General features: G+C 53.0%; 2 protein-coding genes across 2 annotated transcripts; one reads left to right on the top strand and one right to left on the bottom strand.

Moving 5' to 3' along the window:
• CIMIP2A (ciliary microtubule inner protein 2A) lies at nucleotides 1-7,446 on the bottom strand. The gene is made up of 3 exons (XM_085593809.1): nucleotides 7,363-7,446; nucleotides 5,147-5,264; nucleotides 1-3,474 (listed from the first exon to the last, which is right to left on the bottom strand). The coding sequence occupies exons 1-3, from the start codon at nucleotides 7,429-7,431 to the stop codon at nucleotides 3,386-3,388; spliced, it is 276 nt and encodes a 91-aa protein (XP_085449935.1). The 5' UTR covers nucleotides 7,432-7,446; the 3' UTR covers nucleotides 1-3,385.
• Nucleotides 1,333-3,395, top strand: TUBB4B (tubulin beta 4B class IVb). The gene is made up of 4 exons (XM_021542279.3): nucleotides 1,333-1,444; nucleotides 1,522-1,630; nucleotides 1,713-1,823; nucleotides 2,189-3,395. Exons 1-4 carry the CDS (start codon nucleotides 1,388-1,390, stop codon nucleotides 3,247-3,249), a joined length of 1,338 nt encoding a protein of 445 aa, XP_021397954.1. The 5' UTR covers nucleotides 1,333-1,387; the 3' UTR covers nucleotides 3,250-3,395.
• Nucleotides 7,447-11,289: the final 3,843 nt, after the last annotated feature.

Below are 11,289 nucleotides of genomic sequence, written 5' to 3'. Positions count from 1 at the left end.
TTCTGCTGAAACAATAATCAAATATGTTTAATAAAACTGTGACCAATGGATGCACTGTCTGGGCAAGAATGTGCTCACAAAGCTGGGAGGTAGAATAAGGGACAAGGAAAGGCGAGGGTGGTTATTTATTCAGCACAGGGTGTCTGGCTGCCTCAGGACAGGGCTGCAGCACCCACACACAGCCCAGGACGGAGTGTCCATGTGGGGAGGCCTTGACAACTAAGCAACGTCTACCTCAGATCCCCTCACAGGCAGATCCTCCCCTCCCACCACAGGGGCCTCTACAGAGCTGCCACTGCAAGGCTCAGAGCAGCCCTAAGCCCTCACAGCAGCTGGACACCCCAAACCTCCACACACCCCTCACAGCTGCCAGGACCCCCCTCTGCCCTCACAGCCCTCTCACGCCCCCACATCCCCACACTTCCCTCACAGCCCTCCGAGCGCTTATGGCACCCCCAAGCCCTCACAGATCCTGGAGCCCCCACAGTCTTCTCACAGCTGCCAGAACCCCTGAACCTTTAGCGTCCCCTGAGCCCTCAGCGTCCCCCTCAGCCCGCCAAGGCCTCACACTCCCGCTCCCCTCACACCGCCCGCTCCAGCCCCTTCCCGCCACCCGCGCGCGCCGCCGCCATGGCAACGCCCGCGCGCGGCCGCGCCAGCCCGGGGCCGGGGCCGCGCGCCGGAAAGTGCTGGAATGTGGCTGCGGCCCGCGCGTGCGCACGCGGCCTCCTTCCCCCACTCGCTGCGGCGCCGGCTGGAGCGGGACGGGGGGACGGGCGGGGAAGGAAGGAGGGAAACCTGCCTGGAGGAGCGGAGCCGAGGGGCGGGGGGGAAGCGCTGGGGACTCGCGGGGAACCCGCCCTGTCCCGCAGTGAGGAGGAGCCGCCGCCTCCGCTGCGCAAAGCGCGCACTCGGGTCCGTGAATGGGCGGCTGCGGCGGCCACCGCCCAGAGCCCGCTGCGGAGTCACTGCGACGGTTACCAGGGCGCTTCGTTCTCCGCCAATCAAACGGCGTTAGCTCATCCCCCACGGCCGGCAGCCAATCGGCTTCGACATCAATCATTCAATTGAGCCAATGGGGAGCGCCGTGAGCGAGCTGGGGCGGGCACTCGCGGCTCCCGGTTGCCCAACTGTAACGCCAACAGACAGGAGGGCGGGGCGAATGGGAGCCGTCAGCTTGAGTGACAGCGCCGCAGCCAATTAGATTCTCTCATTTGTAGAGCCTCGCTATAAGCATCCAATCGTTGCGGCGAATGGCCGCCTGGGCGGGGAGAAGAAGGCTGCGCGCGCATTCCGCTGCTATATAAGGGCTGGCGGTTGCCTCGCACAGCCAGAGTCGGTTGGGGAAAGCCTGGGATTGTGGAGAGCGCTCTGAGCCGCCGCCATCATGAGGGAGATTGTGCACCTGCAGGCCGGGCAGTGCGGGAACCAGATCGGAGCCAAGGTCCGGGCGGGGACGGAGGGCGCGGGGGCGGGAGGGGAGCGCGGCCGGCGCGGCGCTGACGCGCTTCTCTTGGGCAGTTCTGGGAGGTGATCAGCGACGAGCATGGCATCGACCCCACCGGCACCTACCACGGGGACAGCGACCTGCAGCTGGAGCGCATCAATGTCTACTACAACGAGGCCACAGGTAGGGCCCGGCCCCGCCCCGCGCTCCCCCCGCGCTGCCCGGCCCGGCGGTCACGGCGGTCACGGCTCTCGCTGTGTTGCAGGCGGCAAGTACGTGCCCCGCGCCGTGCTGGTGGACCTGGAGCCCGGCACCATGGACTCGGTGCGCTCCGGGCCTTTCGGGCAGATCTTCAGGCCGGACAACTTCGTGTTCGGTGAGTGCGCGGGGGCGGCGGCGCCGCGGGGTGGGGCGGGCAGGGCACTGCGGGGCTAATCCTGCCGTGGAGCGCCGGGGCTGCGGCTGGGAGCGGCTCCGCGGCGGCACCAGGGGTCGTTGCTGTCGGGTTCTGGGTTACCGCCTCGGTGCGTGCCACCGGGAGAAATGGAGTGGGTGCTGTATCATTGGTAATTAATGTTTGTCTGTGTCTGGCGAGCCACTGCAGAGGTGCCTGTGTGAAACCACAGCCCTGCGCTCGATGAGATGAAAGCTTTCATGGAGCCCGATGCTCTTAGGCTTTGCTTGCGAGCAATAAGCAGGAAGCAGTGACCGTAATCTAATACGAAAATGGCTCTTTTCCAGGTCAGAGCGGAGCAGGAAACAACTGGGCAAAGGGCCATTATACGGAAGGTGCTGAATTAGTCGATTCTGTGTTAGATGTTGTGAGAAAGGAGGCTGAAAGCTGTGATTGTCTCCAGGGCTTTCAGCTTACTCACTCCCTGGGTGGTGGCACCGGCTCTGGCATGGGTACCCTTCTCATCAGCAAAATCCGTGAGGAGTACCCAGACCGAATTATGAATACTTTCAGTGTGGTGCCCTCCCCTAAAGTGTCAGATACTGTAGTAGAGCCCTACAACGCCACGCTGTCAGTGCACCAGCTGGTGGAGAACACGGACGAGACGTACTGTATCGATAACGAGGCACTCTATGACATTTGCTTCAGAACACTGAAGTTAACGACCCCCACCTACGGTGATCTGAACCACCTCGTGTCAGCCACCATGAGCGGTGTCACCACCTGCCTGCGGTTCCCAGGCCAGCTCAACGCTGACCTGCGGAAGCTGGCAGTGAACATGGTTCCCTTCCCACGTCTGCACTTTTTCATGCCTGGTTTTGCCCCACTCACGAGCCGTGGGAGCCAGCAGTACCGGGCTCTAACCGTGCCAGAGCTCACCCAGCAGATGTTCGATGCCAAGAACATGATGGCGGCGTGTGACCCTCGTCACGGCCGCTATCTGACCGTGGCCGCTGTCTTTAGGGGCCGCATGTCCATGAAAGAGGTGGACGAGCAAATGCTAAACGTTCAGAACAAAAATAGCAGCTATTTTGTTGAATGGATCCCTAATAACGTTAAGACAGCAGTCTGTGACATTCCACCTCGCGGCCTCAAAATGTCTGCCACCTTCATTGGCAACAGCACGGCCATCCAGGAGCTGTTCAAACGCATTTCTGAGCAGTTCACTGCGATGTTCCGCAGAAAGGCCTTCCTGCACTGGTACACGGGCGAGGGCATGGATGAGATGGAGTTCACAGAGGCTGAGAGCAACATGAACGACCTGGTCTCTGAGTACCAGCAGTACCAGGATGCCACAGCTGAGGAGGAGGGAGAGTTTGAGGAGGAAGCTGAGGAGGAAGCAGAATAAAGCTATGCAGTTGAACACCTGTAAATTTTGTTTAAAGTTGTATGAACTCTCTCATTCAAAAGTTCTGTTTGTGTTGTGTTATTATTGCTGTTTCCAAGTCACTCCCAATGCTGTACAGGCACCATTAAAGCAGTTCTCACAGTGCACGTCCCCGTCTCCTCTGTTCACACCGGTATGATTCCCGTGTGCCGTCCCCGTAAGTGAGCCCGCTGATGTCCTGCAGGTCTGCAACACAAAAACTGGGCTTGGCACGAGCACTGCCACCTCGTCCACGGCAGCCACCCTCCTGTCCTGCCCTCAGCCAGGTGCTGCCTGCTGTGTCACCGGCAGGGTGGCAGTCCTGCTCCTGCTGGTGCGGATCGAAGGCACTCGCTGGTCTCTTAGAGTCAGGTACTGCTGGAGGGGGGCACATTAACAGGGAGGGTGGATTTAATTCCGAGCTGTAGCTAAATTTAGGTACCTGCCTGTGGCCTGGTGCAGCGTGGCCTGGCAGGAGCTGAGCAGGGGTGGTTTGAGCTGCCTGGGCACAAAATGGTGCCACAGAGCTGCCACCCAGCACTGGGTGTTCTGCAGCAGCTGAGCTGCTCCACTGCAGCTCCTCAGCGCTACAAACCCAGCAGGGAGCCCTGGCCTGGCCCAAGGGTGCAGGGCACACTGTCACAGGTGCCACCAAAGCTGTCCCACGCACACAGCCCTTCTGCAGTGATTGCAGAAATCACAGCAGAGGTTTGATAATCGGTGTTGATGCAGCCTCTGCTTGTTGGGTGAGCTGAACACCTGACAGGTATCTGACACTGGTTTGTCTCGTGAAAACCCTGTTTTAACAGGTTTTTACAATGGAACCAATTCCATTGTAAAAACAATTCCATTAGAACCAAAACCATTGGAACAAATTCCAATGTTTGGTGTCACTTCAAGTGACAAACCTGCCAACCAAGGAGCTGGACAGGAGGGAGCAGGTTCCTTCCCTGCTGAAAAAATTCTGTTCAGCGTTCTAAATTATAACTGCTTTTGTTTAAAGGTTTTCTGCCTTAATTAATTTTCTCCACCCAGAGCTGGACTGGTTGGAGCAGTTAAAACTGTTCTGACTGGTGGCTCCAGAGGCAGGGAAGTGGGAATGTCTGCAGAAAAGGGCCCAGTGTCAGACCTGCACTCAGCATTCTCCTCTCTGGGCTCAACCTCCCCATCAGCCACAGCCCAGCCCTGCCAGGAGAGTCGTTTTCCCATTTTGTGCTTTCAATCCTGCCACGTTTCATATCTTCTCCCATTTCCCCCCTCTGCACTGCAGCAAGGACGAGCAATGAGTTCAGCTCTTCCCAGCTGAGCTCCACGATTTCCTACCCACATTACTGAGATGTGACCAAACCCAGCAAGGCAGTAGTTGCTGATTCGTTGATATTTTTTAGCCTGGTACGTTAATGCTTCCAGGTGCATGGACACACTTTGCCTTACACACAAAATTCCTCCAGACCTCTCCTTTTAGGCAGCCCAAGATGTCACAGGGCTCGGGCAAGGACGTGTCCTGATGGCAAATACCATTTCCTTACACTTTTTGTGCTTTTTCAACCCCTTCATACCATCTACCTTTTCCTTTTAATCAGACTTGAAGCTTTTTGGAACAAATCTTCCTCATACGTGACAGGTGGGATGTCACTGAGCCTGGCAGGGGATGGTGCCTGGAAATGTGAAGCCTGGGAGAGGCTGGCAGTGGGAATGCTGAGCTCTCCTGCAGCCAGGGCATGGCAGAGTTCCAGTGCCTCAGCACAGACCACAAAAAAGTCTACTACCCATGTGGAGCATCTCAGTGATTGTCCACTGCTGTGCCACTCCAGCTAATAACAGCACTACTTAACCCAGTAATTAGTGACTTTCGTTTTCACTCGGCTGATGAACTTACGTGGTACAAAGCCAGCGTAGTTAGGTATGAGTCCAGCACGGTTGTAGATTTTGGTGTCTGGCCAGTGTGTCAGGGGGAATCTAGTGCCCAATGTATAAGGTGGATTTCTCTCCAAAAGCTGGAAAACAAAAAAAAAGACCCCACAACAGCATGGAATGGTTTATTTTAAAACACACTATTTTTATCAAAGTCATGTGCTTTGACTCTGCATTATATAAAATATTTAAGCCAACATAAAGCAATTCTCCTTCCAGTCCTGCTGTCTTCTAATTAAGAGCTACATTGCATTGTCCCTTTTTCCACTCCATAAATTTTTCTCCTGGCAGGTGTTGGCAGCAGTCCCTACCACCTCATCCCCCATGCCCACAGCATGGCCCAGGTGCTGTCCTTGGGATCCCTGCAGACCAGGCTGCGGAGATTTATTCCCTTGGGGATCCTCCCCAAGTCCCAAAGCTCCTGCTCTGCTGTCCCTGGAGCTGGGCCTGCTCCTGAGCTGTGGCTGTTTGGGTTCGACCCCCTTTGTGTTCCCACGAGTCCCACCAACAGGCCTGGAGGAGCAGGAAGGCTTAGGGAATATTAACTGAAGGAAGAGTGCAAATCATCTCCTGCCCTCTGAGGCCGGACACAGGCAAGGGGCTGGGCAGCAGGGTGGGTGTCACAGCTGGGTGTCACAGCTCTGCAGCCACAGAACCCCTAAAGGTGTCCCCAGAGCTTGCTTGGGATGCGGAGAGGGGATGTGGGTCACGGAGCCCAGCACACCGCGGGGCTCTCTGCGCCTGGGACGGAGCCCAGGCTCCTCCGGGGGGTTTTTGCTGTGCCTGCTGCAGGCGGTGACCAGTGATCCACGGCACATCTGTAACCGAGGACAACAAAGATTTAGGGCAGCAGATTAGTGGCTTGAAGTCAGAAGCCATCTTAGCTGGAGATGCGGTGTGATCCTCCTGCAGCGTCTGCTCCTCGCTGCTGCCAGCCCGGCAGCCGGACTGCGCCGAACCTCCCGGCCGATTCACGGCGTGGCAGGCGTGTCCGAAGGCACAGGGGCAGGAAGGCTTGGCAAACAGCACATTCGGGGATAAATACCCGGGTTTTGCTCTGTTTGCTCCGTTTCAATTCCTAATCACGGCAGCAGGGAAGGAGACGGAAGCCAGCGCTGGGAAATGCATCTCCTCCAGAGCAGACGCTGCCTTGATGCTCTCCCTGCTCACTCATTTCTGCCCAGCTGATTTCTCTGAGCTGGGGACCCTCAGCCTTGGAGGCTTTTCCTACCTCAGCCCCACATCCTCGGGGATGGAGGCACGGCAGCGTGTCCCGGGGAGCAGCGAGGGCTGGGCTGTCTCAGCCTGCCTTTGATGCGCTCATCTGCTGGACCAGCGAGGCTGCTGCACCCCGGGGACCCCGCTGCATCCAGGGATCTCCCTGCATCCAGGGATCTCCCTGCATCCAGGGATCTCCCTGCCTCCAAGGATCTCCCTGCATCCAAGGATCTCCCTGCATCCAGGGATCTCCCTGCATCCAAGGATCTCACGCCATCCAGGGATCTCCCTGCATCCAAGGATCTCCCTGCATCCAAGGATCTCCCTGCATCCAAGGATCTCCCTGCATCCAGGGTTCTCCCTGCATCCAAGGATCTCACGCCATCCTGGGGGCAGGGAGGGACGTGTAGCTCTGAATGCAAACTATCAACTGCTGCGGGAGGGATCTCGTTTTCCCTGCCGGAGGATTATGTGTCATTGTATGGGAGCTCTTACAGCAAGGGGACACAGTTTTTCAGGAGGGATATTTGTGCATCCTTCCCAAGAGGAGGAGAAAGACGGTCGAGATCCCTTTAAGACAAATTGTGTTAGGAAAGGAAAAAAAGCCTTACAAGCAAATAAATAATATGTCACAGGAAGTCATCAGCACTGCCAACCAGACAGAGGAGATGTATTCTATAAGGGAAGTGCAGATAGTTGCATCCTGTATTTCTGCACCCAGAGCAACATTTTTAACAGCCACTCTTGACCCAGCCCTCAATATATTTCCTTAATCCTTTTATTAACTCATTTACCATCCTTTAATGTCTCAAGGAAACAAGTTAGAGAATTTAATTGCTGGTTTTTTTCAGTGTTAACTAACAGCGTTTGATTTTGCTTGTGTGCTTGTACCCCAGTTCTAATCCTACTGCTGAAAATTCAGCATCAGCATTATGCACATTATTTCAATAATCTATAATCTACCTGGCGACGGTCAAATTCCTGCATGGCTTTCTTCACAGACAAGAGGTAGGTCATGCCAACATTGTCCATGGAGCAGGGGATGAATCCAGTGTACCCTTTGGGTGGAGGCAAAAGAGGACATTTTCTGCTTGAGAACATACAAAGATCATTTAAAGATCAACCACTCTGAGAGTAGAGGAGCCTAGGATTAATATGAAACCTTAAAGTATAGGAAGGAAAAATTAATTTGTTTAAATTGTAAAATTAACTCTTACATGTGAGGTATGTTCTCTGAAAGACGGTTTTTTCCTTATGATTCCCAAGGAAAAAACAATGGCCTGAACTGATTTTTGTTGGTGTGCATGTGGCATAGAAGAACCATTTCATTTTCTTAATCCTTTTTTTTTTTTTTTTTTTTTTTTTTTTACATCTACAGCTCTTTCATGTTTTCTCCCAATTTAATACACATTCAGGGGCTAACAACGGGATGTCCAATCTTTTTTCCTTATCTGCTCTGCCCATCCAACAAATTCCCACAACAGAAAATTTATAAATTCTAAAACTACACGAAACCTAGTGAAGTAGAACCTAAAAGCAGCCCAAACTCCCTCTTTCCACAGGAATGTTTTGGAGAGAGGAATTTGTCTTCTGCACCCTAAAACCCGGACACTCTCTCATTTTAACTGGAATATTGTGATCCCTGTATTCCCATGGTGTGGTGCAGAGTGAAGAATCCCTCCCGCTGCAGTTGGATCCTTGAGCCCATCACCCATCACAGCTGCCTCTCCTGCACAGGAATGTTCTCCCAGGGCAGGGGGAAGACACAGAGCACCCCTTGCAGGACAGAGTTTATGCCTTTGTGGTGGTGCCATACCGTGCTGTGGGTGGATTTGGTGATTCAGGAAAACATCTGATTTCTAGGAGATGAATAACCACCCTGGCAGGGTGGGGCAGCTCTCCTCACCCTCTGCAGCTTGAGGTGATTCCTGAATCCCTTCCACTGCCCGTGAGCACAGAGTGACAGCATCCCAAAGAAATGCCCTTGCAGGGAGAGCAGCAGGGATATTTTCCATCCCAAACAAGCTGGAGCCACTGGGCAAAAAACCTCCCCAAGGGGAGAAGGGTCACAAAATTTCCTCAGGGGTGGCCTCGTGCTGCACGTGCCCTGGCTGTGTTTTACCTAAAGTGACTTTCTGTCGGATGGCATTTGGGACAGGCAGCACTGGCAATGGGTAATCTGCTGTTGCAACCCCTCCTGGCAGCGCCACGCCTCCGGTTTCTAGCTGCTTAAAACAAAAAGAGAAATCAAATCAAACACCAGTAAAACCCGCTTCTCCCCTCGGCTCCGCTGCTTAAATCACTGCCAGGACTGGGAATGGCAACTGCCACTTCCAGTTCTTCCCAGCCTCACTCGAGAGCCACCCCAGCCACTTCTGGGAAAGTCAAATTATGAGACCAGCAAGTAGCAGACCTAGAAGGGGCTTGCAAAATCCCCATGGAGAACAAGCCTTGGGCACTGAACTCCTGTGCAAATCTGTTTCTGAGGGCAAGGAGCAGGAATGGCCCTTCTTGGGATTTACATCCAAGCCAGCTTTTGACTCCATGTGTCAAACCTCTAATCTCTGCCTTCAGAGGATTTGCGGAGCCACAGCTGCAGGAACGTGACAAAGGTTGTTGCTGGCTCCAGATAAAATAAATGTTTTATCAAAAAAGAACAAATATAATAATAATAATAATAATTTTTTAAAAACCAAGAATTATGCTGGTCTGAAGGGATATTTGGCTGTGCTGTGCTCAACAGCCCCCAGCTCCACAGGCAAATCCCAGTGCTGGTGTTCAAAGGAGAGGTAATGATGGGAAATTCAGGTGGGGGCAGATACAGGGTCAGAAACCCAGCCGAAGGTGCTGGCACTGCTCTCTTTTTGGGAGGAGGAGGAGGAGGAGGAAGGCAGCATCAGGGCTCCAAGGACACCCTAAGGAAGCACAGGCCTGGCTGCCCAGCACAGCTTGACACAACTTTAGGGACTGGCATTGAAGCCAGACCCACCCAAAGGAGAAATTAAACCTTTCTGATTGGGAAGCATAATTAACGATCAAAACCATTTCCTGAAGATGGAGTAATTTGCTGCTGCTGGAAACATTTGTGTGTCTGATCTTTCTCTACACAAACTCCTCACTTCGTGCTCTTGCCATTTGTTGGATGAAGCCCTTTTCTGACCCAGAGATGGGGTAACTGAGAGGTGTTTTAAAACTGTTATTCTATTTTCAGTCTTGTGTGAAGAGTGAGACAATACACGTTATAATTCACGCCATCACAATCAGAAGGTTTAAAGCATTTACAGCATGATGTGGCTAAAGCTAATAAGCCAAAACCACTTATAATGTATTGTAATTAAGAAATAGTTAGCTTCTAGATGTAACAGTGTAAATTATAACATCGATATTGTCTCACCAGTCACACGAGACTGAGAATAGAATAAAAGTTTTTAAAATACCTCTCTGGGTCAGAAAAGGGCTTAATCCAAGAGCCACTGTCACCCGTGTGAAATTCCCTCCTCACCCTCCCAGCGCCACTCACCGCCCTGCTCCCTCCGCAGTGACACTGGCACGTTGCAGTCCCTGTTCCCAGGGCTCGGGCCAGGGGTGGCTTGGCCAGCTCCCTCTCCATCTCCTGGGCCTCGGGGTGCAGGGCGAGCCCCGGCAGCGGCTCCGGGGGCAGCCAGGCCCGCGGGGCACCGAGCGCGGCCGTGCCCGGCGGGCAGCGCCCGGGCTCCATCCGTGCCACCAGCGGCTCCTCCAGCAGCGGCACCTCGGCAGGGCTCGCCATGGGCTGGTGGGTGACATACCCTGGGGGACAGACACTGGTTAGGGCTGTCCCGAAGAGGATGAGGGTTCCCCTTATCGCCCTGCCATGGGAAGGAGCCTGCAGGTCAGCAGCGTAGAATTGAAACGTAAATTTTAAGGGATTTAGAGATTTTAGAGGAGCTAAGATTTTAGTTAGAAATAAGCCTTACTAGAGTTAATTAAAAGAAATGAGTAGGCCTTGATGAAGTTAGGAGTTAGTAGTTAACTAATAATTGATTGCTTGTCAGCACAATGTTTAGTTAGCTGGGTTTATAATGAAGAATACACAAACTGACAAAGAGCTTTTAGGAACATCAGACAATTTGGGCCTCCTCTGTTCTGAAACCAATTGGAGACAAGGAATGGGAGTTATACCAAGAGTTCATTTATCATATTGGCATTGAAAAGGCAGAAAGGTCAGAATGAGAAAGACTTCATTGACTTCCTCATTTTGGGACCCCTCCCCATGAAAGGGACACCGACCCATTTCAAGGAACAAACCACGCATGCTGAATGGCTTTTGGAGTGATTAGCATACAAAGCAAGGAATGGGATGTACCAAAATGATGAATATGCATTTGTATTTTGGGTATTCAATACTTGTATGGCTAAAAGGGCTCTGTAACCACCTGGAAGCTGCGGTGTGGATTTGGGAGTTATCCCACACACAATAAACAGACACTTTCTAACTTTAAACTGCTAGAGAGCTTTTGTCCGTCACGGTTGGATATCGGTACTAGATCAATATCCAGATTTTTTAATAACTCAGAATGAGAGTAGCTCGAGTTGCAAGGGACCACAAAGATTCACTCCATGCACATCCCATGGCTGTGTCATCAGCCCCGTCAGTAAACCAGGCTGCACAGAAAACAGGCATAAATCCCAGTTAAGTAACATTTACCCCAACTGTCACCCAAATGGTAAAATATCACCAGCCAAGTGAAAAAGTCGTAAAGGGGGAAAAAACCTCAATCCTTAACTCCACGTGGCTGTGTCAGCCCACCCCAAACAGAGCCCCCTCCAAGGAATTCTTGCTCTGGCACCATTGCTGCTCGCTGGCTGGGAAAAAAATATCTAACATCCAGCAAATGCTAAATATCTTCA

Source organism: Lonchura striata, chromosome 17 (genome assembly GCF_050655825.1).
Source record: "Lonchura striata isolate lonStrDom1 chromosome 17, ASM5065582v1, whole genome shotgun sequence".
Classification (NCBI taxonomy): domain Eukaryota; kingdom Metazoa; phylum Chordata; class Aves; order Passeriformes; family Estrildidae; genus Lonchura; species Lonchura striata.
The sequence above is the reverse complement of the archived record's forward strand: the minus strand, read 5'-3'. Positions and strand labels throughout refer to the sequence as shown.

What these genes read in the sequence shown, in the direction of transcription:
- TUBB4B (XM_021542279.3), top strand. Translation starts at nt 1,388, where the DNA reads ATGAGGGAGATTGTGCACCTGCAGGCCGGGCAGTGCGGGAACCAGATC. An exon ending in GGAACCAGATCGGAGCCAAG is followed by an intron (nt 1,445 to 1,521) that starts GTCCGGGCGGGG and finishes TCTCTTGGGCAG; the next exon opens with TTCTGGGAGGTGATCAGCGA. An exon ending in CTACTACAACGAGGCCACAG is followed by an intron (nt 1,631 to 1,712) that starts GTAGGGCCCGGC and finishes GCTGTGTTGCAG; the next exon opens with GCGGCAAGTACGTGCCCCGC.
- CIMIP2A (XM_085593809.1), bottom strand. Translation starts at nt 7,431, where the DNA reads ATGGACAATGTTGGCATGACCTACCTCTTGTCTGTGAAGAAAGCCATG. An exon ending in AGGAATTTGACCGTCGCCAG is followed by an intron (nt 5,265 to 7,362) that starts GTAGATTATAGA and finishes TTTGTTTTCCAG; the next exon opens with CTTTTGGAGAGAAATCCACC. An exon ending in CTACGCTGGCTTTGTACCAC is followed by an intron (nt 3,475 to 5,146) that starts GTAAGTTCATCA and finishes TTTGTGTTGCAG; the next exon opens with ACCTGCAGGACATCAGCGGG.